The sequence below is a fragment of the Nerophis lumbriciformis genome, linkage group LG01 (assembly GCF_033978685.3).
Source record: "Nerophis lumbriciformis linkage group LG01, RoL_Nlum_v2.1, whole genome shotgun sequence".
Lineage (NCBI taxonomy): Eukaryota > Metazoa > Chordata > Actinopteri > Syngnathiformes > Syngnathidae > Nerophis > Nerophis lumbriciformis.
The window spans coordinates 77,660,861-77,685,770 of record NC_084548.2 but is presented as its reverse complement, the minus strand read 5'-3'; the positions used below and the strand labels follow the sequence as shown (position 1 = coordinate 77,685,770).

General features: G+C 43.9%; 1 protein-coding gene across 2 annotated transcripts in view; it reads left to right on the top strand.

Moving 5' to 3' along the window:
- Positions 1-24,910, top strand: part of clcn6 (chloride channel 6) — an 83,607-nt gene that overhangs the window by 37,632 nt on the left and 21,065 nt on the right. Inside the window, exons 11-17 of one of the 2 annotated variants that reach the window (XM_072914792.1) lie at positions 1,838-1,951; positions 7,721-7,887; positions 7,951-8,062; positions 13,963-14,092; positions 15,829-15,982; positions 16,136-16,292; positions 24,772-24,878. In XM_072914792.1, coding sequence (XP_072770893.1) covers positions 1,838-1,951; positions 7,721-7,887; positions 7,951-8,062; positions 13,963-14,092; positions 15,829-15,982; positions 16,136-16,292; positions 24,772-24,878 — 941 coding nt within the window. Of the gene's footprint in view, positions 1-1,837; positions 1,952-7,720; positions 7,888-7,950; positions 8,063-13,962; positions 14,093-15,828; positions 15,983-16,135; positions 16,293-24,768; positions 24,879-24,910 lie in introns of both variants that reach the window. The other variant, XM_061973262.2, reaches the window with a different exon arrangement.

The window sequence follows — 24,910 nt, the reverse complement described above, 5'->3', positions numbered from 1 at the left end:
GTATTTGTCGGACTATAAGTCGCTCCGGCCGAAAATGCATAATAAAGAAGGAAAAAACCATATATAAGTCGCACTGGAGTATAAGTTGCATTTTTTGGGGGGAAATGTATTTGATAAAAGCCAACAGCAAGAATAGACATTTGAAAGGCAATTTAAAATAAATAAACAGGCTGAATAAGTGTACCGTATTTTCCGCACCATAAGGCGCCCTGGGTTATAAGCCGCGCCTTCAATGAACGGCATATTTCAAAACTTTGTCCACCTATAAGCCGCCCCGTGTTATAAGCCGCATCTAACTGCGCTAAAGGAATGTCAAAAAAACAGTCAGATAGGTCAGTCAAACTTTAATAATATATTAAAACCAGCGTGATGTGGGCGCGCATGGAGTCGTATATCAACATGGACGGAGCTGTGTGAAAAAAGCCACCCGGCCTCTTCGCGTAAACTTACCTTAACCACTCGCTCATCTTTTCTTCATCCATCCATCCCTTCGAGTTAGCTTTTATGATGACGCCGGCTGGAAAGGTCTCTTTTGGCAAGGTCTTCCTTTTGAATATCACCATGGGTGGAAGTTTCTGGCCATTAGCATGGCAAGCTAGAACCACAGTGAAGGATGACTTCTCATTCCCTGTGGTGCGAATATTCACCGTACGTGCTCCCGTTGTATCCACAGTGCGGTTCACAGGAATATCAAAAGTCAGTGGAACCTCGTCCATGTTGATAATGTTCTCTGCCCGGATCTTTTTTTCAGCTATCTTGTTTTTACAATATGCACGGAAAGTAGCCAGCTTTTCTTGAAAGTCTTTAGGCAGTTGCTGTGAAATAGTAGTCCGTGTGCGGATGGAGAGATTGCGTCTTTTCATGAACCGGATCCCTGTCGCTTAGTAGGAGCCATTTTGTGGTCTTTACAGATGTAAACACACAAAGGAAATGAAACGTACGGTAATATCCGCGCGCTTCTTCTTCTTCTACGCGGGCGGGTGGTTGCTTACAGTAGAAGAAGAAGCGCTTCCTGTTCTATGGGGGCGGGTGCTTACCTTGGCGGTTGCTTGCGTAGAAGAAGAAGCACTTCCTCTTCTACGGGGAAAAAAGATGGCGGCTGTTTACCGTAGTTGCGAGACCGAAACTTTATGAAAATGAATCTTAATATTAATCCATATATAAAGCGCACTGGGTTATAAGCCGCACTGTCAGCTTTTGAGAAAATTTGTGGTTTTTAGGTGCGCCTTATAGTGCGGAAAATACGGTACGTTATATGAGGCATAAATAAGCAACTGGTATGTTAACGTAACATATTATGGTAAGAGTCATTCAAATAACTATAACATATAGAACATGCTATACGTTTACCAAACAATCTAATCGCTAAATCCCATGAAATCTTATACGTCTAGTCTCTTACGTGAATGAGATCAATAATATTATTTGATATTTTACGCTAATGTGTTCATCATTTCACACATAAGTCGCTCCCGAGTATAAGTCGCACCCCCGGCCAAACTATGGAAAAAACTGCCACTTATAGTCCGAAAAATATGGTAGATAAAAAGTATTTTTACTTTCAATGCTTAGATCAACTTCAGATCTATTTGTCAATTATACGTTTTTATTATTTTTTGAGCAATGACAGTTTTAAATTAAAAAAACTTGTGTTATTATTGTCAATATTGCAACAATTTCTCATTACATTACGCCTGCTTGATCTTTTATTCCACTTCTTAATGTTTTTTTTAAATTTTTTTACATTATTTTTGAAATGTGCCGCAGGCCACACTTTGGACACCCCTGAACTGAACGCTTCCTGACCTCAGTGCTACTTTTCAATCTTGTGTTGCAGCTCTTTTGCTCAATGTCGGCGACATTCACCCTCAACTTTTTCCGTTCCGGTATAAACTTTAATAAGTGGGGCTCCTTCCAGCTTCCTGGCCTGCTCAACTTTGGAGAATTCAAGGTAAACAGACTTTTAGAGATGCGCCCATTGACTAACCGTGTATGTTCGTACACAGTGTGGAGCCGCTCCGTTAAGTCAATAATCGTCACTTCTATTGTGGCAAATGAAGTACATTTCTTACAAGTAGTGTTATCACTGGAGAATGAGGCCAAACATGTTACACATGAGCAGACAAGGTATGCTAATCCCTAAACTAGCTTAAAACAACACACGCATAAACAACAGAAGTTCCATGTGAGATTTTACTAGTATTAGGCTGGCTGAGAAACTTGGGGCGGTGGACTCTTCCTTGAACTCTTCTGAGAAGTCTATCGACCAGAACTGGAACTCTATCAGCTCAACTCTCTATGAGGCAGCAGCCCAAACAATCGGCTTCAAGAGCAAGAACCACCAAGACTGGTTTGATGAAAACTCAGACACCATCCATGTCCTGTTGAAGGATATGCACAAAGCACACAGGGCAACCCTGGAGAACCCTTCATCCAGTAGCGCCAGGCAGAAATGGCAGAGAGCTCGAGGAGAAGTGCAAAGGGCTGTTAGGAGGATGCAGAATGAGTGGTGGAGAAAAAAGGCACATGAAATCCAAACCTTTGCCGATAAAAATGACATGAACAACTTTTACAATGCTGTCAAGAAGACCTGCGGCCCAACAAACCGCTGCATCACTCCCCTGAAAACAGCAGACGGTCTGTCAACCTTGAAGGACCAACCTAGCATCCTGTTGAGATGGGCGGAACACTTTAGCACCCTGTTGAATCAGGAATCTGATGCAGACCCCACTGTTCTGGATGAACTGCCTACACTTCCCGTCATGCACAATTTGGACGAGCCTCCAACCTTCCTGGAGGTCCGATCAGGCAACATCCCGGCTAAACTACTGAAGCAAGGAGGATACTTCTGCACAAGAACATTGCACCAGTACATCACAAAGGTCTGGGCTGAAGAGAACGTCCCGCAACAATGGAGAGACGCCAATGTTGTCACTATTTACAAGAACAAGGGTGACAAGGCTGTCTGTGGCAACAGTAGGGGCATTTCACTCCTTGCTGTTGCCGGTAAAGTTCTGGCAAAGGTGAAGCTCCAGAGGCTGATTAATAACATCACTGAGTCGATACTGCCTGAATCACAGTGCGGGTTTAGAAAGAATAGGAGCACAGTGGACATGATTTTCACAGCTAGACAGCTGCAGGAAAAATGTAGGGAACAACATCAGAACCAGGGAAGTCCTGTGGGGAGTGCTCAGAGAGTATGGGGTAACGGACTGTCTTATTGTGGCAGTTCGCTCCCTGTATGATCAGTGTCAGAGCTTGGTCCGCATTGCCGGCAGTAAGTCGGACACGTTTCCAGTGAGGGTTGGACTCCGCCAAGGCTGCCCTTTGTCACCCATTCTGTTCATAACCTTTATGGACAGAATTTCTAGGCGCAGTCAGGGCGTTGAGGGGATATGGTTTGGTGGCTGCAGGATTAGGTCACTGCTATTTGCAGATGATGTGGTCCTGATGGCTTCCTCCGGCCAAGATCTTCAGCTCTCACTGGATCGGTTCGCAGCCGAGTGTGAAGCGACTGGGATGGGAATCAGCACCTCCAAGTCCGAGTCCATGGTTCTCTCCCGGAAAAGGGTGGAGTGCCATCTCCGGGTTGGGGAGGAGATCTTGCCCCAAGTGGAGGAGTTCAAGTACCTCGGAGTCTTGTTCACGAGTGGGGGTAGAGTGGATCGTGAGATCGACAGGCGGATCGGTGCGGCGTCTTCAGTAATGCGGACGCTGTATCGATCCGTTGTGGTGAAGAAGGAGCTGAGCCGGAAGGCAAAGCTCTCGATTTACCGGTCGATCTACGTTCCCATCCTCACCTATGGTCATGAGCTTTGGGTTATGACCGAAAGGACAAGATCACGGGTACAAGCGGCCCAAATGAGTTTCCTCCGCCAAGTGGCGGGGCTCTCCCTTAGAGATAGTGTGAGAAGCTCTGTCATCCGGGGGGAGCTCAAAGTAAAGCCGCTGCTCCTCCACATCGAGAGGAGCCAGATGAGGTGGTTCGGGCATCTGGTCAGGATGCCACCCGAACGCCTCCCTAGGAAGGTGTTTCGGGCACGTCCGACCGGTAGGAGGCCACGGGGAAGACCCAGGACACGCTGGGAAGACTATCTCTCCCGGCTGGCCTGGGAACGCCTCGGGATCCCCCGGGAGGAGCTGGACGAAGTGGCTGGGGAGAGGGAAGTCTGGGCTTCCCTGCTTAAGCTGCTGCCCCCGCGACCCGACCTCGGATAAGCGGAAGAAGATGGATGGATGGATTCATGGCCTTTGTCGACCTCTCCAAAGCCTTGGACACTGTTCAGAGGGAACTTCTATGGGAAGTCCTCCTCAAGTTTGGCTGTCCCATTAAGTTCGTCAACATCCTCCGTCAGTTTCATGATGGAATGACTGCTCGAGTGACCATAGGAGGTCGAGAGTCTGCGCATACAGGAGTAAGGCAGGGGTGTGTACTAGCACCAGTGCTTTTTAACATCTTCTTGCTATGTGTTACCAAGCTTCTCCACAAGGAGGACAGCAGCGGTGTGACAGTGGACTTTCGTCGAGATGGCAACCTCTTTAATATCAGGAGGCTTCAGGCTACCACCAAACTGCAGAGGGAGAGAATTGTTGAGATGCAGTACGCAGATGACTGTGTTCTTGTATCTCACAGCCCACAAGACCTCCAGTCTGTTCTTGCGGCTGCGGTGAGAGCGTACAGCAGGATGGGACTGACCGTCAACACCAGCAAGACGGAAGTAGTTTGCCAGTGGAGCTCCAACAAGCCATCTACATCACCTGTCTTCACTGTTTCTGGAGAACAAATAGCAATCGTTCCATCCTTCAGATACCTGGGGAGCATTCTTTCTGATGACAACACTGTTGATAGTGAGGTCCAGATCAGGATCAAGCAGGCAGCGGCAGCTTTTGGGAGACTCAGGCGTCGGGTCTTCCAAAACAAGAACCTCCATCTCCACACAAAGGTCTCTGTCTATCAAGCTATCTGCCTCACTACCTTCCTCTACAGCTGTGAAGCCTGGGTAACCTACAGCCGCCACATCAAGGCCCTAGAGCAGTTCCGCATACGCTGCCTTCAGCGCATCCTGGGGATCACATGGCGTGATCGTGTGCCTCACTCTGAAATACTCTCAAAAACCAACTGCAGGAGTATTGAGGCCAAGATCACCCTGCACCAACTACGATGGCTGGGCCACGTAGTAAGGATGCACTCAGACCGCCTGCCTCGCAAAGTGTTATACGGCCAGCTACACCATGGTCGTCGCTCTGCTGGAGGGCAGAAGAAACCATATAAAGACCAGCTGAAGACTGCACTAAGGAAGTGTAAAATCCGACCTGAGGCCCTGGAGGGTGTGACTGCTGATTGTAACACCTGGCGTCAGCTGTGCCAGGATGGCACCCGCCTGCTGGAGGACAGCCAAGAGACAGGAGAGAAGACTCAGGAGGAATACACCTACGGTTGCCGTTTCCACCACCACATTTACATGCCCTACCTGCAGTAGGGTTTGTTTATCCAGGATAGGACTATTCAGCCACCAACAAACTCACCGATAGAAGTGGATGTCGTCATCGGACTTGATGGACAACCATAAGCAAGCATATATGTATCTATGTGTATGTGTGTATGTATGTATATATGTCCATCCATCCATCCATTTTCTTCCGCTTATCCGAGGTCGGGTCGCGGGGGCAGCAGCTTAAGCAGGGAAGCCCAGACTTCCCTCTCCCCAGCCACTTCGTCCAGCTCTTCCTGTGGGACCCCGAGGCGTTCCCAGGCCAGCCGGGAGACATAGTCTTTCCAACGTGTCCTGGGTCTTCCCCGCGGCCTCCTACCGGTTGGACGTGCCCTAAACACCTCCCTAGGGAGGCGTTCGGGTGGCATCCTGACCAGATGCCCGAACCACCTCATCTGGCTCCTCTCCATGTGGAGGAGCAGCGGCTTTACTTTGAGCTCCTCCCGGATGGCAGAGCTTCTCACCCTATCTCTAAGGGAGAGACCCGCCACCCGGCGGAGGAAACTCATTTGGGCCGCTTGTACCCGTGATCTTGTCCTTTCGGTCATAACCCAAAGCTCATGACCATAGGTGAGGATGGGAACGTAGATCGACCGGTAAATTGAGAGCTTTGCCTTCCGGCTCAGCTCCTTCTTCACCACAACGGATCGATACAGCGTCCGCATTACTGAAGACGCCGCACCGATCCGCCTGTGGATCTCACGATCCACTCTTCCCTCACTCGTGAACAAGACTCCGAGGTACTTGAACTCCTCCACTTGGGGCAAGATCTCCTCCCCAACCCGGAGATGGCACTCCACCCTTTTCCGGGCGAGAACCATGGACTCGGACTTGGAGGTGCTGATTCTCATCCCAGTCGCTTCACACTCGGCTGCGAACCGATCCAGTGAGAGCTGAAGATCCTGGCCAGATGAAGCCATCAGGACCACATCATCTGCAAAAAGCAGAGACCTAATCCTGCAGCCACCAAACCAGATCCCCTCAACGCCTTGACTGCGCCTAGAAATTCTGTCCATAAAAGTTCAGAACAGAATGGGTGACAAAGGGCAGCCTTGGCGGAGTCCAACCCTCACTGGAAACGTGTCCGACTTACTGCCGGCAATGCGGACCAAGCTCTGGCACTGATCATACAGGGAGCGGACCGCCACAATCAGACAGTCCGATACCCCATACTCTCTGAGCACTCCCCACAGGACTTCCCGAGGGACACGGTCGAATGCCTTCTCCAAGTCCACAAAACACATGTAGACTGGTTGGTCAAACTCCCATGCACCCTCAAGGACCCTGCCCAGAGAATAGAGCTGGTCCACAGTTCCACGACCAGGACGAAAACCACACTGTTCCTCCTGAATCCGAGGTTCGACTATCCGGCGTAGCCTCCTCTCCAGTACACCTGAATAGACCTTACCGGGAAGGCTGAGGAGTGTGATCCCACATAGTTAGAACACACCCTCCGGTTCTCCTTCTTAAAGAGAGGAACCACCACCCCGGTCTGCCAATCCAGTGGTACCGCCCCCGATGTCCACGCGATGCTGCAGAGTCTTGTCAACCAAGACAGCCCCACAGCATCCAGAGCTTTAAGGAACTCCGGGCGGATCTCATCTACCCCCGGGGCCTTGCCACCGAGGAGCTATGTATATATGTATGTGTATATATACTGTATATGTATATATGTATGTGTATATATGTGTATGTGTATATATATATGTGTATGTATATGTATGTATGTGTATATATGTATGTGTTTATGTATATATGTGCATATGTATGGATATATGCATGTGTGTGGATGTATACATATATATAGATACATATATTTTAAAAAATCTTTTTTACTATTTATATTACTAAATGATTGTGTATGCACTTTAGGTGATCTGCTCCAATTTCGTTGTTCTTTGAACCTGTTCACTGTAATAATGACAATAAAACTCTATTCTATTCTATTCTATAATGATTGTGAACGATAGGCAACATTAAAAAAAAAAAAGTGCAGTTCCCCTTTAATTTGAGCCAAAATATGTCAAATATTGTGGAAATAAAACCTGCCATGTGGTGAAGCTGCATATTGTAAGCGCGGTGCATTTAAGAACTAGGAAGTTCATAATCTAATCCGACAGTTGTGGCTGGAAAGTATGTTTGACATGCAAGGACAAATAATGTTGGCTGAATATACAATTTGATGGTGTTGAATCCAGAAAGATCAGCAGTCATGTTTTCTTTGTTAGTGTCCCGACGGAGATAAAAAGTGCCACCTGTGGACAGCAGTGGACCTGGCCTTCTTTGTCCTGATGGGGATAGTAGGTGGCCTGCTGGGGGCGCTCTTCAACTGCATGAACAAGAACCTTGCCAAGTACCGCATGAGACACATCCACCCCAAGGCCAAGTTCATTAGGTAACACCTGTTCACCCAACGCTCTCATTCCTATCCCAGCACCTTTTCTCTTTGGCCTTGTAGGCTGATAGAGAGTCTGCTGGTTGCCATGGTGACATCACTGGTTGTATTTGCTGCGTCCATGTTGTTGGGGGAGTGCAGGGACTTGTACTCCCCCAACAGCCACAACACCACAGTAAGCATACTACACAATCAAGTACAGTGGTACCTGGCTTTTTTAGTATTCCCTTCCAAAATCTTTCTCACCTTCTTTATCAAAGTGCTGACACTCTCTACTTTCTTTGCCCCTACGGTGGATTATTTTATAGAGACTGTTAGCTTAACAAACGTAACATTTGTCCGTACGATGAATAAGATGCGACAGGAAAATGTTAGCTCAATGTTTTGTCGGAAAAACCAAATCGTATGAAAAGCGAGTCGTCCGAAAGGAAACAAATCATTAAAAGATTGTCGAAAAAACTAATTACACAAAAAGTGGGGCATATGAATTTATTGCAAGGCGGAATAATAGGAATAGTGTGGTATGAATTTTGTCACAACAAAAAACAAATCATAGAACAAGTGGGACATTGTCAGGTTCAAACACTGATGACATCTATTAAACAAGACAAGAAGCAAAGAATCAAACAGAGGCAGAATTCAATTTTGCTCAATTGAGGAGAGACGCCGTCAACCTGTAACCTCGTACAGTGTCTTAGTACGCTCTGGCCAAAGATTGTACGCCACCTCTTTTTATTTGGACTTTCCCTGTTTACATAACATCTGTTTCTAAAGGAATGGGGAGTATGTAACCAGTCATTGTTTTCGGTCACATTAACACAAAAGAAAAAGATGCCTCGGGCTTGGGTTGGTCCTGGATTCAGCTTGAGCAGGTCTTGGATGACAATAGATAACCCCCTCCTGTATCCTCCCAACGTACACAATGGAATTTTCCAAGCCTTTGCTTGGTGCAACAAACACAGCTCTCATCTGTTCACTGGAAACTTCAGAGAACGGAAAGTTTTTTGATAATTTACATAAAATAGAGCGCACTGGTATTCTAGCCCCACCCACTAAATTTTAGGGGGAAAAATATTTTTCCATATATTAGCCTGACTTTAAGCCGCAGATATACAGGTAAAAGCCAGTAAATTAGAATATTTGGAAAAACTTGATTTATTTCAGTAATTGCATTCAAAAGGTGTAACTTGTACATTATATTTATTCATTGCACACAGACTGATGCATTCAAATGTTTATTTCATTTAATTTTGATGATTTGAAGTGGCAACAAATGAAAATCCAAAATTCCGTGTGTCACAAAATTAGAATATTACTTAAGGCTAATACAAAAAAGGGATTTTTAGAAATGTTGGCCAACTGAAAAGTATGAAAATGAAAAATATGAGCATGTACAATACTCAATACTTGGTTGGAGCTCCTTTTGCCTCAATTACTGCGTTAATGCGGCGTGGCATGGAGTCGATGAGTTTCTGGCACTGCTCAGGTGTTATGAGAGCCCAGGTTGCTCTGATAGTGGCCTTCAACTCTTCTGCGTTTTTGGGTCTGGCATTCTGCATCTTCCTTTTCACAATACCCCACAGATTTTCTATGGGGCTAAGGTCAGGGGAGTTGGCGGGCCAATTTAGAACAGAAATACCATGGTCCGTAAACCAGGCACGGGTAGATTTTGCGCTGTGTGCAGGCGCCAAGTCCTGTTGGAACTTGAAATCTCCATCTCCATAGAGCAGGTCAGCAGCAGGAAGCATGAAGTGCTCTAAAACTTGCTGGTAGACGGCTGCGTTGACCCTGGATCTCAGGAAACAGAGTGGACCGACACCAGCAGATGACATGGCACCCCAAACCATCACTGATGGTGGAAACTTTACACTAGACTTCAGGCAACGTGGATCCTGTGCCTCTCCTGTCTTCCTCCAGACTCTGGGACCTCGATTTCCAAAGGAAATGCAAAATTTGCATGGTAGGGTGATGGTTTGGGGTGCCATGTCATCTGCTGGTGTCGGTCCACTCTGTTTCCTGAGATCCAGGGTCAACGCAGCCGTCTACCAGCAAGTTTTAGAGCACTTCATGCTTCCTGCTGCTGACCTGCTCTATGGAGATGGAGATTTCAAGTTCCAACAGGACTTGGCGCCTGCACACAGCGCAAAATCTACCCGTGCCTGGTTTACGGACCATGGTATTTCTGTTCTAAATTGGCCCGCCAACTCCCCTGACCTTAGCCCCATAGAAAATCTGTGGGGTATTGTGAAAAGGAAGATGCAGAATGCCAGACCCAAAAACGCAGAAGAGTTGAAGGCCACTATCAGAGCAACCTGGGCTCTCATAACACCTGAGCAGTGCCAGAAACTCATCGACTCCATGCCACGCCGCATTAACGCAGTAATTGAGGCAAAAGGAGCTCCAACCAAGTATTGAGTATTGTACATGCTCATATTTTTCATTTTCATACTTTTCAGTTGGCCAACATTTCTAAAAATCCCTTTTTTGTATTAGCCTTAAGTAATATTCTCATTTTGTGACACACGGAATTTTGGATTTTCATTTGTTGCCACTTCAAATCATCAAAATTAAATGAAATAAACATTTGAATGCATCAGTCTGTGTGCAATGAATAAATATAATGTACAAGTTACACCTTTTGAATGCAATTACTGAAATAAATCAAGTTTTTCAAAATATTCTAATTTACTGGCTTTTACCTGTATATGTTGTGAAATGAGTTATTTACATAAAAATATTCTGTAAATGTTTATTTACATACCTTAATTGTTATATCTGTAACACGGCAGTAAAACGGATGATCAAACAAAACGTCAGTCATCGTCACGGACCCGCTAGCTGTGGAAGCTAGCTCTCCAATCAGCTAAACAGACTCAATAACTCCACGCTGACGTTTTGCTGAATTTGCTGAGGAATTTGTCAAACTGAAACAATACAAACAGAATGCCAATGTAAGTTAATAATACTAACACAGACACTTGTTAACGTCTTAGCATATCAGCTAATGCTAACTAGCGTCATTACATTACGACAGCACGTACAAATATGCATGAAAACACCCCTACAGACATCACACATGGGACGCTTTAGTATGTAAGAATGGTTTTAGTTATATTGTAAAACTTACAACCGTTGCTTGGAGTAATGAAAGAAGAATTGTAGAAGCTTCATGGACGGCTGGAAGACTAAACGGCACTGTACTTTTGGTTGTTGAAAGTACTAAATGGAGGGACACTGCAGCACCTGCAGTGAGAGAACTCGTCCAAAAGATGGCGCCATAGTACCGTGTCAGTTTATTTTGAAATATAGATAGAAAAATCCATAAATTAGCCGCATCGTTTTGTAAGCCGCAGGGTTCAAAGTGTAAGAAAAAAGTAGCGGCTTAAAGTCCGGAATTTATGGTAAAGTTGATTGAAAAAAGGGGTCATCGGAAAAGTGGGGCATGCAAATTTGGTTGTAAAACAGAATCATATGAACATGGTGTTTATGAACTTTGTCAACAAAAAGTGGGGCATACGCATTTTGTCCCCCAAAAACAAAATCCTAGGAAAAGTGGGGTTTACAAATTTGGTGGACAAAGCGAATCATATATTGGAATCCTTTTGAAAACAAAGAAATCGACAACAAAGAAAGTTTAGTGGAAAAACTGAGTCATACCAAAATGAAGCGCACCAATTTGGTTGAAAGACTGAATCATAGAAAAAGTGGGGCGTACGATTTTTGTCAAAACCGAAGCGTAGGAAAGTGAATACCAATTTTGTGGAAAAACCGAGTCATATAATCAAGTGGGGCATGTGGATTGTATCAGAAGAAACTAATATAACACATTTTGTGGAAAAAACGAATTATACGTAAAGTGTAGCATCCGAAATTTGTCAAGACCGAATCCTACGAACGTGCATACAATTTTTTGGGAAAAACCAAAGCATTTGAAAAATGTGGCATGCAGATGTTGTTAGAGAGAAAAACAATAATTTAAAGTGGGATTAGAATTTTGTGGAAAAATGGAATCGTACGAAAATTGGGGCATCAGAATTTTGTGGATCGGTGGAGGGAATACTTCGAAGACCTCCTCAATCCTACCAGCACGTCTTCCTATGAGGAAGCAGGGCCTGGGGAATCTGTGGTGGGCTCTCCTATTTCTGGGGCTGAGGTTGCCGAGGTAGTTAAAAAGCTCCTCAGTGGCAAGGCCCCGGGGGTGGATGAGATCCGCCCGGAGTTCCTTAAGACTCTGGATGTTGTGGGGCTGTCTTGGTTGACAAGACTCTGCAACATCGCGTGGACATCGGGGGCGGTACCTCTGGATTGGCAGACCGGGGTGGTGGTTCCTCTCTTTAAGAAGGGGAACCGGAGGGTGTGTTCCAACTATCGTGGGATCACACTCCTCAGCCTTCCCGGTAAGGTCTATTCAGGTGTACTGGAGAGGAGGCTACGCCGGATAGTCGAACCTCGGATTCAGGAGGAACAGTGTGGTTTTCGTCCTGGTCGTGGAACTGTGGACCAGCTCTATACTCTCAGCAGGGTCCTTGAGGGTGCATGGGAGTTTGCCCAACCAGTCTACATGTGCTTTGTGGACTTGGAGAAGGCATTCGACCGTGTACCCCGGGAAGTCCTGTGGGGAGTGCTCAGAGAGTATGGGGTAACGGACTGTCTTATTGTGGCAGTCCGCTCCCTGTATGATCAGTGTCAGAGCTTGGTCCGCATTGCCGGCAGTAAGTCGGACACGTTTCCGGTGAGGGTTGGACTCCGCCAAGGCTGCCCTTTGTCACCCATTCTGTTCATAACTTTTATGGACAGAATTTCTAGGCGCAGTCAAGGCGTTGAGGGGATCCGGTTTGGTGGCTGCAGGATTAGGTCTCTGCTTTTTGCAGATGATTTGGTCCTGATGGCTTCCTCCGGCCAAGATCTTCAGCTCTCACTGGATCGGTTCGCAGCCGAGTGTGAAGCGACTGGGATGGGAATCAGCACCTCCAAGTCCTAGTCCATGGTTCTCTCCCGGAAAAGGGTGGAGTGCCATCTCCGGGTTGGGGAGGAGATCTTTCCCCAAGTGGAGGAGTTCAAGTATCTCGGAGTCTTGTTCACGAGTGGGGGAAGAGTGGATCGTGAGATCGACAGGCGGATCGGTGCGGCGTCTTCAGTAATGCGGACGCTGTATCGATCCGTTGTGGTGAAGAAGGAGCTGAGCCGGAAGGCAAAGCTCTCAATTTACCGGTCGATCTACGTTCCCATCCTCACCTATGGTCATGAGCTTTGGGTTATGACCGAAAGGACAAGATCACGGGTACAAGCGGCCCAAATGAGTTTCCTCCGCCGGGTGGCGGGGCTCTCCCTTAGAGATAGGGTGAGAAGCTCTGTCATCCGGGGGGAACTCAAAGTAAAGCCGCTGCTCCTCCACATGGAGAGGAGCCAGATGAGGTGGTTCGGGCATCTGGTCAGGATGCCACCCGAACGCCTCCCTAAGGAGGTGTTAGGGCATGTCCGACCGGTAGGAGGCCACGAGGAAGACCCAGGACACGTTGGGAAGACTATGTCTCCCGGCTGGCCTGGGAACGCCTCGGGATCCCCCGGGAGGAGCTGGACGAAGTGGCTGGGGAGAGGGAAGTCTGGGCTTCCCTGCTTAGGCTGCTGCCCCCGCGACCCGACCTCGGATAAGCGGAAGAAGATGGATGGATGGATGGATGGCATGTGGATTGTATCAGAAGAAACTAAAATAACACATTTTGTAGAAAAACAGAATCAGATGAAAAGTGGTGCATGCAATTTTTGTGGAAAAACTGAATTATATGTAAAGTGTAGCATCCGAAATTTGTCAAGACCGAATCCTACGAACGTGCATACAATTTTTTTGGAAAAACCAAAGCATTAGAAAAATGTGGCATGCAGATGTTTTGAGAGAAAAACCAATAAATTAAAGTGGGATTAGAATTTTGTGGAAAAATGGAATCGTACGAAAATTGGGGGCATCAGAAATTTGTGTAAAAAGGGGAATGATCCTATAATGGGAGGTGTGGTACCACTGTGTTTGAAGTGCATTGTGAAGTGTGAAGAAGTCATGTGTGAGGGCACTTGCTGCAGCTGCCTGCGGGCGAGGACATCAACTCAACCATCCGCCACTTCTTCTGCACCAACAAGACTTACAACGACATGGCCACGCTCTTCTTCAACCCACAGGAAGCTGCCATCCACCAGCTGTTTCACCAGGATGGTGAGACACACACACACACACACACACACACACACACACACACTTCACTTATAGGAAATGCATGGACCTGACTAAATGTGTGGCATATTTTCAGACTACAAGGTGCACTTAAATTCCTTTCATTTTCTCCAAAATGGACAGTGCACACGTATTCATTCCGTTTGACACAAGGTGTAATGATCAATGTTCAATAAATAACGCTAGCAAGTAACCCGTAAGCAAGCAAGCCCAAAACTTTAATGTTCCATTGAGAATATGGAACATTACACACGGCTCTCAAAAATCTTTCAAAATGTTTTTAATACAACTTTTGGTAAGCTACTAAGCCGCACCGCTTGATGGATTGTGGGAGCATTACGGCTACCATAGTCAGACGTACTGTGCCATACCTGCCAACTACTCCGGTTTTCCCGTAATTAGTACGGTTTTCATCAACCTATTCCGGGTTACGGTTGCAGTGATAAAAAATACGGTCTTTCATTAATTAAATTTTTTTTTTTTTTTTTAAGTTTTATTCACGAAATCGCGTAACAACAATGACAATCGACCTGCTTCCCGTAACTTCCTATCGAGCCATTCCGCGAGGCTATTTATAGCACCGCTGCCAAGCACGAGGCACCAGTTGCCATTGTTTCCAAACGAGCGAACGATCATGGAATCAGCCGGAGAAAAATCGCATACGAGTCTTAAACCGAAAAGAAAACTGTAGTCATTCCGTGAAGAATATCTGGGAATAATTATCCGTTCCAAAAAGGGTGAAAACTACGCAAATCGCACCTTGTGCAGACAAGATTTTTCGTTCGGACACGGAGGAATTAGCGATGTAAAAGACCACGTTGGGACAAAAAAACACAAGTCTAATGCCGTTGCTAGCGATACAAGTGGAAAACTTAAAACGTTTTTCGGATTTTAGCCACAAAAAGGTAATGACACCAATGTTATCTATTGGAATTGTTTAGTACTGTTATACTGTTAAAAGTGTTTGTACTATTTATGCTTTCAAGTCCAAGTTGAAGAAATCTTGTTAAATGTTGACAGCATAACTACCAAAATACAGAAGTATGTCCTTAATATTTTTGCAGTGCTATTTCTGTTGAAAAGTTCAAATGATGACATTAGAGATGTGATGTGCCACTTTTCAAGTGTCTGATGGCTTCAATTCATTTTCATTCATCTTTCATATTTTGAATTCTTTTGAAAGGCTTACAAAAAAACTACATTTGAATTGTAATTCCATGCTATTGACAGGACTATTAATTTTAATGAAGTGAGCTTACCATGTTTACAGTATGATAATTGTGATAGAAATGTGAATTTTAGGCACAGAATATTTTTTACAATTGAACAAGGCAGTAGATTATACAAGCTTGGACAGAAAGTTAATAATGACACCAATTTTTTTTTAATGGAAATGATTAGTACTGTTTTACCATTTGTTTACTGTAAAAAGTGTTTATACTTTCAATGAACAAATTGAAGTCTTGTGAAAGGTTGACAGGATAACTGGCATTAACTGTCAAAATAATTTCAAACTATTGAAGTTAGCTTACAGAAGTCTTTTACATTTAGACAAAACTCATAATAATATGACTCCTTTAATGTGCCTTATCAAAATAGGCTGAAATAGATGCGCTCATTAGCAGTGCGCCTTATAACCGGGTGCACCTTATGGTGGTAAAATGTGGTCTATTTGAGGTGTTTTTGACCTCCTGCTTGCTACCTGTCCCTCCTCTCAGGTACCTTCAGCCCCGTGACTCTGTCAGTCTTCTTCCTGCTCTACTTCCTGTTGGCGTGTTGGACCTACGGTGTGTCCGTTCCCAGCGGCCTCTTTGTCCCTTCACTGCTCTGCGGGGCCGCTTTTGGACGCTTGGTTGCCAACATCCTTAAAGTGTAAACATCTCTGCCCAGGTTGACTTTCAGCTCTTTTATCTGCTGCCTTCCTGCTGGACTCTTTTTCTTTCAGGACTTTCTCTCACTTCACTTTTCACGCTCTGTTGTTGTTGTTGTCGTGCCAAGCTTCTCACCGTGTGTATCCTCTGGCAGGAAGCTGGGCATGGACATCTACGCCGGGACCTTCGCCCTCATCGGAGCGGCTGCGTTCCTGGGAGGAGTGGTCCGGATGACCATCAGTCTGACCGTCATCCTCATCGAGTCCACCAACGAGATCACATACGGACTCCCCATCATGATCACCCTGATGGTATGTCCTGATTGATTTCAAGCAATGTTTATAAACCTCAGGGCGGCAGTCAATGACATCGCCATCAGAGGTGGGTAGAGTAGCCAGAAATTGTACTCAAGTAAGAGTACTGTTACTTTAGAGATTTATTACTCAAGTAAAAGTAAGGAGTAGTCACCCAAATATTTACTTGAGTAAAAGTAAAAAGTATGTTGTGAAAAAACTACTCAAGTACTGAGTAACTGATGAGTAACATACACACACATATATATATATATATATATATATATATATATATATAAGAAGCGCATATGCCAAATTTTCAAAGAGAACGGCCTACGGATCACGATTGAAGCCAACAAGCAAACCGTCAACTTCCTTGACGTCACTTTCAACCTGAGAAATAACAGCTACCAACCATTCACGAAACCCAACACAACACTCCAATACGTGCACCATGACAGCAACCACCCACCCACCACCACGAAAAGAATACCTACCGGAATCAATAAAAGGCTATCGATGCTGTCATCTAGCAAAGCTGAATTTGACCAAGCAACCCCCCCGTACCAAAAAGCCCTTGATGAAAGCGGATACAATTTCACCCTCACCTATGAACCCACGCCAGGAAACCAGCCAAAAAAGAACAGAAAACGGAACGACATCATCTGGTACAACCCCCCATACAGCAAAAACGTCTCAACGAACATTGGACACAAATTCCTCAATCTGATTGACAAACACTTTCCCAAAGACAACACCCTAAGAAAAGTATTCAACAAGAACAACATTAAATTGAGCTACAGCTGCATGAACAATATACGACAAATCATCTCAAACCACAACAAAACAATTGCAAATGAGCCGTCGGCCCCCAGACAGAGCGACTCCAAAACCAACAAAGGATGTAACTGTCGAAAGAAACCTGATTGCCCTCTCAACGGGGGGTGCTTACAAACATCAGTTGTCTACCAATCTAAGGTAATACGCAAGGACATTAACACATCCGACACATATGTAGGATTAACCGAGGGAGAATTCAAAACCAGATGGAACAATCACAAGGCTTCTTTCAGGAACAAAAACCTGCGAAATACCACAGAACTCAGCAAACACATTTGGGACCTCAAAGACAATAATGTTGAATATTCAATAACATGGCAAATTCTTGCATCCAGCACACCTTACAATAGTGGTAATAAAAGATGCAACCTATGCTTGAAAGAGAAACTGTTTATTATTTACCGTCCAGACCTGTCATCCCTCAACAAGCGCAGCGAAATTGTAACAACATGCCGCCATAGACGGAAACACCTCCTAGGTAACACATGAGCCAATCACCACGCCCCTAAGCCAGCCTGTACCCACCCACTCTGTGCCCTATATAAACCATGGTATGCGAATGCTCCCATTAAAATCTCCTGATGATTGAGGGTACCCCCCCTCATGAAACAGGCCTGTAGAGATGAAATAGTCTTGTGATTTTTTTCCCACACATACATATATATATATATATATATATATATATATATATATATACACACACATTTATATATAAATATATATACATACATATATATATATATATATATATATATATATATATATATATATATATATATATATATATATATATATATATATACACACATTTATATATATATACGTATACATATATATATATATATATATATATATATATATACACACATATATATATATACAGTATATAATTTATATTTATTTATTTTGCCGTTTTTGTTTACATGTTAAAGGTGTTTTAATGAATATACATGCATGTTTAACACATATAGATTCCTTTCTTTCATGAAGACAAGAATATAAGTTGGTGTATTACCTGATTCTGATGACTTGCATTGATTGTAATCAGACAGTAGTGATGATAACGTCCACGTTTTCAAATGGATGAGAAAAAAAGTTCCTCCTTTCTGTCTAATACCACATGAAAGTGGTTGGTTTTTGGCTTCTTATTTGTCCAGCTTCCATATTCGTTTTTATACACTTTACAAGAAATACATTGGCGGCAAACTCCGTAGCTTGCTAGCTTGTTTGCGCTGGCTTTCGGAGACTCTTGTTTTGAAAGCGCAGGCGTGATGGAGCGGCACTTTTATTGTGAAGACAGGAACTGTGCAGTCAGTTTTTAGGCTTTTGACGGGATGTACGGTTGAAATAAAAAAGGGTCTTTTTTCCTTCACACTTGTGATTGATTGATTGAAACTTTTATTAGTAGATTGCACAGTACAGTATATATTCCGTACAATTGACCACTAAATGGTAACACCCCAATAAGTTTTTCAACTTGTTTAAGTCAGGTCATGTGACCGCCTGGCTCTGTTTGATTGGTCCAACGTCACCAGTGACTGCATCTGATTGGTGGAACGGAGTGAACGTCACCAGTGACTGTATTTGTTGAAACGCAGGCACTATGAAGGTCTGTCTGACAGACCAAAACAAACAAAGCGTGCATTAACAGATGGATAAAAATTAGTAGCGAGTAGCGAGCTGAATGTAGATAAAAGTAGCGGAGTAAAAGTAGCGTTTCTTCTCTATAAATATACTCAAGTAAAAGTAAAAGTATGTTGCATTAAAACTACTCTTAGAAGTACAATTTATCCCAAAAGTTACTCAAGTAGATGTAACGGAGTAAATGTAGCGCGTTACTACCCACCTCTGATCGCCATGACCATTTTTTTAGGGATGTTGACAATAAAGGTCAGCAAAAAGCAGCTGGTGGAGAAGAGCCATACGGGCTTCTCCAAAAGTTGGAAAAAAAACAATCCAGAAGGGTCTGAATACTTAATCCTCATCCCTCCTGCTACATCTTCTTATTCTCTGGCGGACCACCTCCATATGAGGAAGCTAAATAAGATGCCATCCCATCAGTTTGAAGGGGCCGCCACAAATGAATGCATATATGGGAAGCAGTGGAAATACTGTTCTTGAGACAGTATTTCAAGAACAGTAGGCCATAGGGCAGGGGTTCTCAACCTATTTCACCTTGGAGGCCCGACTTTTCCACTTCAGTGGGAGCTGGGGCCCACTCAAATGTTAACACTGAATTACTCTTGATTTTTTTTTAAATATGAAAAAAATGTGTTAATCATAAGGGTGTAACGGTACACAGAAATTTCGGTTCGGTACGTACCTCGGTTTAGAGGTCACGGTTCGGTTCATTTTCGGTACAGTAAGAAAAAAACAAAATATACATTTTCTGGTTACCGTATTTTCCTCACCATAAGGCGCCCTGGGTTATAAGCCGCGCCTTCAATGAACGGCATATTTCAAAACTTTGTCCACCTATAAGACGCCCCGTGTTGTAAGCCGCATCTAACTGCGCTAAAGGAATGTCAAAAAAACAGTCAAATAGGTCAGTCAAACTTTAATAATATATTAAAAACCAGCGTGATGTGGGCGCGCATGGAGTCGTATATCAACATGGACGGAGCTGCGTGAAAAAAGCCACCCGGCCTCTTCGCGTAAACTTACCTTAACCACTCGCTCATCTTTTCTTCATCCATCCCTTCGAGTTAGCTTTTATGATGACGCCGGCTGGAAAGGTCTCTTTTGGCAAGGTCTTCCTTTTGAATATCACCATGGGTGGAAGTTTCTGGCCATTAGCATGGCAAGCTAGAACCACAGTGAAGGATGACTTCTCATTCCCTGTGGTGCGAATATTCACCGTACGTGCTCCCGTTGTATCCACAGTGCGGTTCACAGGAATATCAAAAGTCAGTGGAACCTCGTCCATGTTGATAATGTTCTCTGGCCGGATCTTTTTTTCAGCTATCTTGTTTTTACAATATGCACGGAAAGTAGCCAGCTTTTCTTGAAAGTCTTTAGGCAGTTGCTGTGAAATAGTAGTTCGTGTGCGGATGGAGAGATTGCGTCTTTTCATGAACCGGAAACTTGTCGCTTAGTAGGAGCCATTTTGTGGTCTTTACAGATGTAAACACACAAAGGAAATGAAACGTACGGTAATATCCGCGCGCTTTTTCTTCTTCTACGCGGGCGGGTGGTTGCTTACAGTAGAAGAAGAAGCGCTTCCTGTTCTATGGGGGCGGGTGCTTACCTTGGCGGTTGCTTGCGTAGAAGAAGAAGCACTTCCTCTTCTACGGGGAAAAAAGATGGCGGCTGTTTACCGTAGTTGCGAGACCGAAACTTTATGAAAATGAATCTTAATATTTATCCATATATAAAGCGCACCGGGTTATAAGGCGCACTGTCAGCTTTTGAGAAAATTTGTGGTTTTTAGGTGCGCCTTATAGTGCGGAAAATACGGTATTGTTCTTCCACCATAGAAGTGGCTCAAAATCTAGTTTTTAATGCAATATGGACTTAAATCTGCTGCTATAAAAACATTTGTTATTGCTTTAGCCCTGCCTGACTCGCCGAGGAGAAGCCGCTTGAATGCGGTGGGAGCTGTGTTTTTTCGTCTTTTTCTTCGTTGAAGCGATGTTATCCATTGTTGTATCGCACCGCGAAACCGAGATGTTCCCAAACGGGAGATCTTAAGGAGGCAGGAGAGTCTTCCAGCTCTGGCTTTTACATGTTGTCCTAGCATGCCGTGTGTTGTGCCTCAGTGTGCATTGTTTACACAACGTGCGTTACGCTACTTAATATGTCCATGTGGAAACTCGTTCGGTACACCTCCGAACCGAACCGAATCCCCCGGACCGAAGCGGTTCAATACAAATACACGTATTGTTACACCCTTAGTTAATCAAGAATATTATTATTTTTTGAACACATACACTTAGGTCAGGTTGATTAGAAAAATAAGTACTAACCAAATATACTTAACGATATAAATACCGTATTTTCCGCACCATAAGGCGCCCTGGGTTATAAGCCGCGCCTTCAATGAACGGCATATTTCAAAACTTTGTCCACCTATAAGCCGCCCCGTGTTATAAGCCGCATCTAACTGCGCTAAAGGAATGTCAAAAAAACAGTCAGATAGGTCAGTCAAACTTTAATAATATATTAAAAACCAGCGTGATGTGGGCGCGCATGGAGTCGTATATCAACATGGACGGAGCTGCGTGAAAAAAGCCACCCGGCCTCTTCGCGTAAACTTAAACTTACCTTAACCACTCGCTCATCTTTTCTTCATCCATCCCTTCGAGTTAGCTTTTATGATGACGCCGGCTGGAAAGGTCTCTTTTGGCAAGGTCTTCCTTTTGAATATCACCATGGGTGGAAGTTTCTGGCCATTAGCATGGCAAGCTAGAACCACAGTGAAGGATGACTTCTCATTCCCTGTGGTGCGAATATTCACCGTACGTGCTCCCGTTGTATCCACAGTGCGGTTCACAGGAATATCAGTTGCTGTGAAATAGTAATCCGTGTGCGGATGGAGAGATTGCGTCTTTTCATGAACCGGAAACCTGTCGCTTAGTAGGAGCCATTTTGTGGTCTTTACAGATGTAAACACACAAAGGAAATGAACCGTACGGTAATATCCGCGCGCTTTTTCTTCTTCTACGCGGGCGGGTGGTTGCTTACAGTAGAAGAAGAAGCGCTTCCTGTTCTATGGGGGCGGGTGCTTACCTTGGCGGTTGCTTGCGTAGAAGAAGAAGCGCTTCCTGTTCTACCGGGAAAAAAGATGGCGGCTGTTTACCGAAGTTGCGAGACCGAAACTTTATGAAAATGAATCTTAATATTTATCCATATATAAAGCGCACCGGGTTATAAGGCGCACTGTCAGCTTTTGAGTAAATTTGTGGTTTTTAGGTGCGCCTTATAGTGCGGAAAATACGGTAACTGGCGAAAAATCATCTAAAATTATAATGAATATGTTTCTTAACAAAACTGTTAATAAAATTGAAGAGCAAATAGAAATACAACCTCACCACTTTAGTCATAATTTTTGCGCTTGAGAAACTTCTGTATGACTTTAGCTTCAGTCTTCTTCTGTTTGTTTGATATTGTCATTACTGCCACAAGTGGTGGAGAAGGGTATTACAACGGAGTACGGACGCCACAGCTGAGAAACAGATATTTTTTGGCGGCCCCGGCCCTATGGTTAAGAAACACTCCACTAGGTTGTACAAACCCCGTTTCCATATGAGTTGGGAAATTGTGTTAGATGTAAATATAAACGGAATACAATGATTTGCAAATCATTTTCAAGCCATATTCAATTGAATATGCTACAAAGACAACATATTTGATGTTCAAACTGATATAATTTTTTTTTGTAATCATTACCGTAACTTTATAATTTGATGGCAGCAACACGTGACAAAGAAGTTGGGAAAGGTGGCAATAAATACTGATAAAGTTGAGGAATGCTCATCAAAGACTTATTTGGAACATCCCACAGGTGTGCAGGCTAATTGGGAACAGGTGGGTGCCATGATTGGGTATAAAAACAGCTTCCCAAAAAATGCTCAGTCTTTCACAAGAAAGGATGGGGCGAGGTACACCCCTTTGTCCACAACTGCGTGAGCAAATAGTCAAACAGTTTAAGAACAACGTTTCTCAAAGTGCAATTGCAGGAAATGTAGGGATTTCAACATCTACGCTCCATAATATCATCAAAAGGTTCAGAGAATGTGGAGAAATCACTCCACGTAAGCGGCATGGCCGGAAACCAACATTGAATGACCGTGACCTTCCATCCCTCAGACGGCACTGTATCAAAAACCCACATCAATCTCTAAAGGATATCACCACATGGGCTCAGGAACACTTCAGAAAACCACTGTCACTAAATACAGTTGGTCGCTACATCTGTAAGTGCAAGTTAAAGCTCTACTATGCAAAGCCAAAGCCATTTATCAACAACACCCAGAAACGCCGCCGGCTTCTCTGGGCCCGAGATCATCTAAGATGGACTCATGCAAAGTGGAAAAGTGTTCTGTGGTCTGACGAGTCCACATTTCAAATTGTTTTTGGAAATATTCGACATCCTGTCATCCGGACCAAAGGGGAAGCGAACCATCCAGACTGTTATTGACGCAAAGTTCAAAAGGCAGCATGTGTGATGATATGGGGGTGTATTAGTGCCCAAGGCATGGGTAACTTACACATCTGTGAAGGCACCATTAATGCTGAAAGGTACATACAGGTTTTGGAACAACATATGCTGCCATCTAAGCGCCGTCTTTTTCATGGACGCCCCTGCTTATTTCAGCAAGACAATGCCAAGCCACATTCAGCACGTGTTACAACAGCGTGGCTTCGTAAAAAAAAGAGTGCGGGTACTTTCCTGGCCCGCCTGCAGTCCAGACCTGTCTCCCATGGAAAATGTGTGGCGCATTATGAAGCGTAAAATACGACAGCGGAGACCCCGGACTGTTGAACGACTGAAGCTCTACATAAAACAAGAATGGGAAAGAATTCCACTTTTAAAGCTTCAACAATTAGTTTCCTCAGTTCCCAATCGTTTATTGAGTGTTGTTAAAAGAAAAGGTGATGTAACACAGTGGTGAACATGCCCTTTCCCAACTACTTTGGCACGTGTTGCAGCCATGAAATTCTAAGTTAATTATAATTTGCAAAAAAAAATAAAGTTTATGAGTTTGAACATCAAATATGTTGTCTTTGTAGCATATTCAATTGAATATGGGTTGAAAAGGATTTGCAAATCATTGTATTCCGTTTATATTTACATCTAACACAATTTCCCAACTCATATGGAAACGGGGTTTGTATACATAAACAATATAAATGGAGCATATATTACTTTGGTTATATCGTGATATTGCATGTTGACACATTCTAGCGGTTAATGTCCCTCCACAGTGCTTCTACAATAAGTCATGTAGCATTATCACTGGAGTACATGGAATAGCTAAACATGCTACACTACACACCGTAGGAGGATACAATAAGCTATGCTAACCGCCTAACTAGAGCTCTTGATTGTAAACAAAGGTGGGTGGATCTGTACAAATATTAACAATAATGATACCAAGTATAGTATTAGTATATGGTTAATACTACAGTGATTAGATTGATATTTTTACCGTCACAAAATCTTTTATCGTTTTTGTTATGGTTTACAAACTCAGGAAATATTGAAGGAGTCAATGGTATTGAAAGTGTGAAGTAATTGATTACTACTTGCTTTGTGGTATTGCCCAAAACTAACGTCAAGTATCCAAACAACAGAATCACAAGTGCTCATTACATTGGAACAGAAGTGTTACAGCAGATATTAACAGTCAATCGGAGAGTAGATTGATAATCGTTTTGAGAAAATAATACAGCAGCATTTGTATCTCATTTTGAATTGGTTCTATTATTATTTACATCGCAAATTCATCTTTCACCTTTTTTTGTTTTGTATTTTTGTGCATTTCAACTGTGTTTTATGTATAGAATAATCTGTACTCATTGTTATTATTATTTGTTTGCCTTTCTGTTTTAATCTGTGCAGCACTTTGGGGCATATATAAATAACCTTAATTATACAGTATGTGTATATACATCATGAAGTCATTTTCTGAACATTGGCCCCTCTGGCTAGCAGGTGGCCAAGTGGACAGGAGACGTGTTCAACAAGGGCATCTATGACATCCACATTGAGCTGAGAGGAGTGCCGCTTCTGGACTGGGAGACTGAGGTGGAGATGGACAAGTACGTTTCATTCCTGGATTTGGAGCAAAATA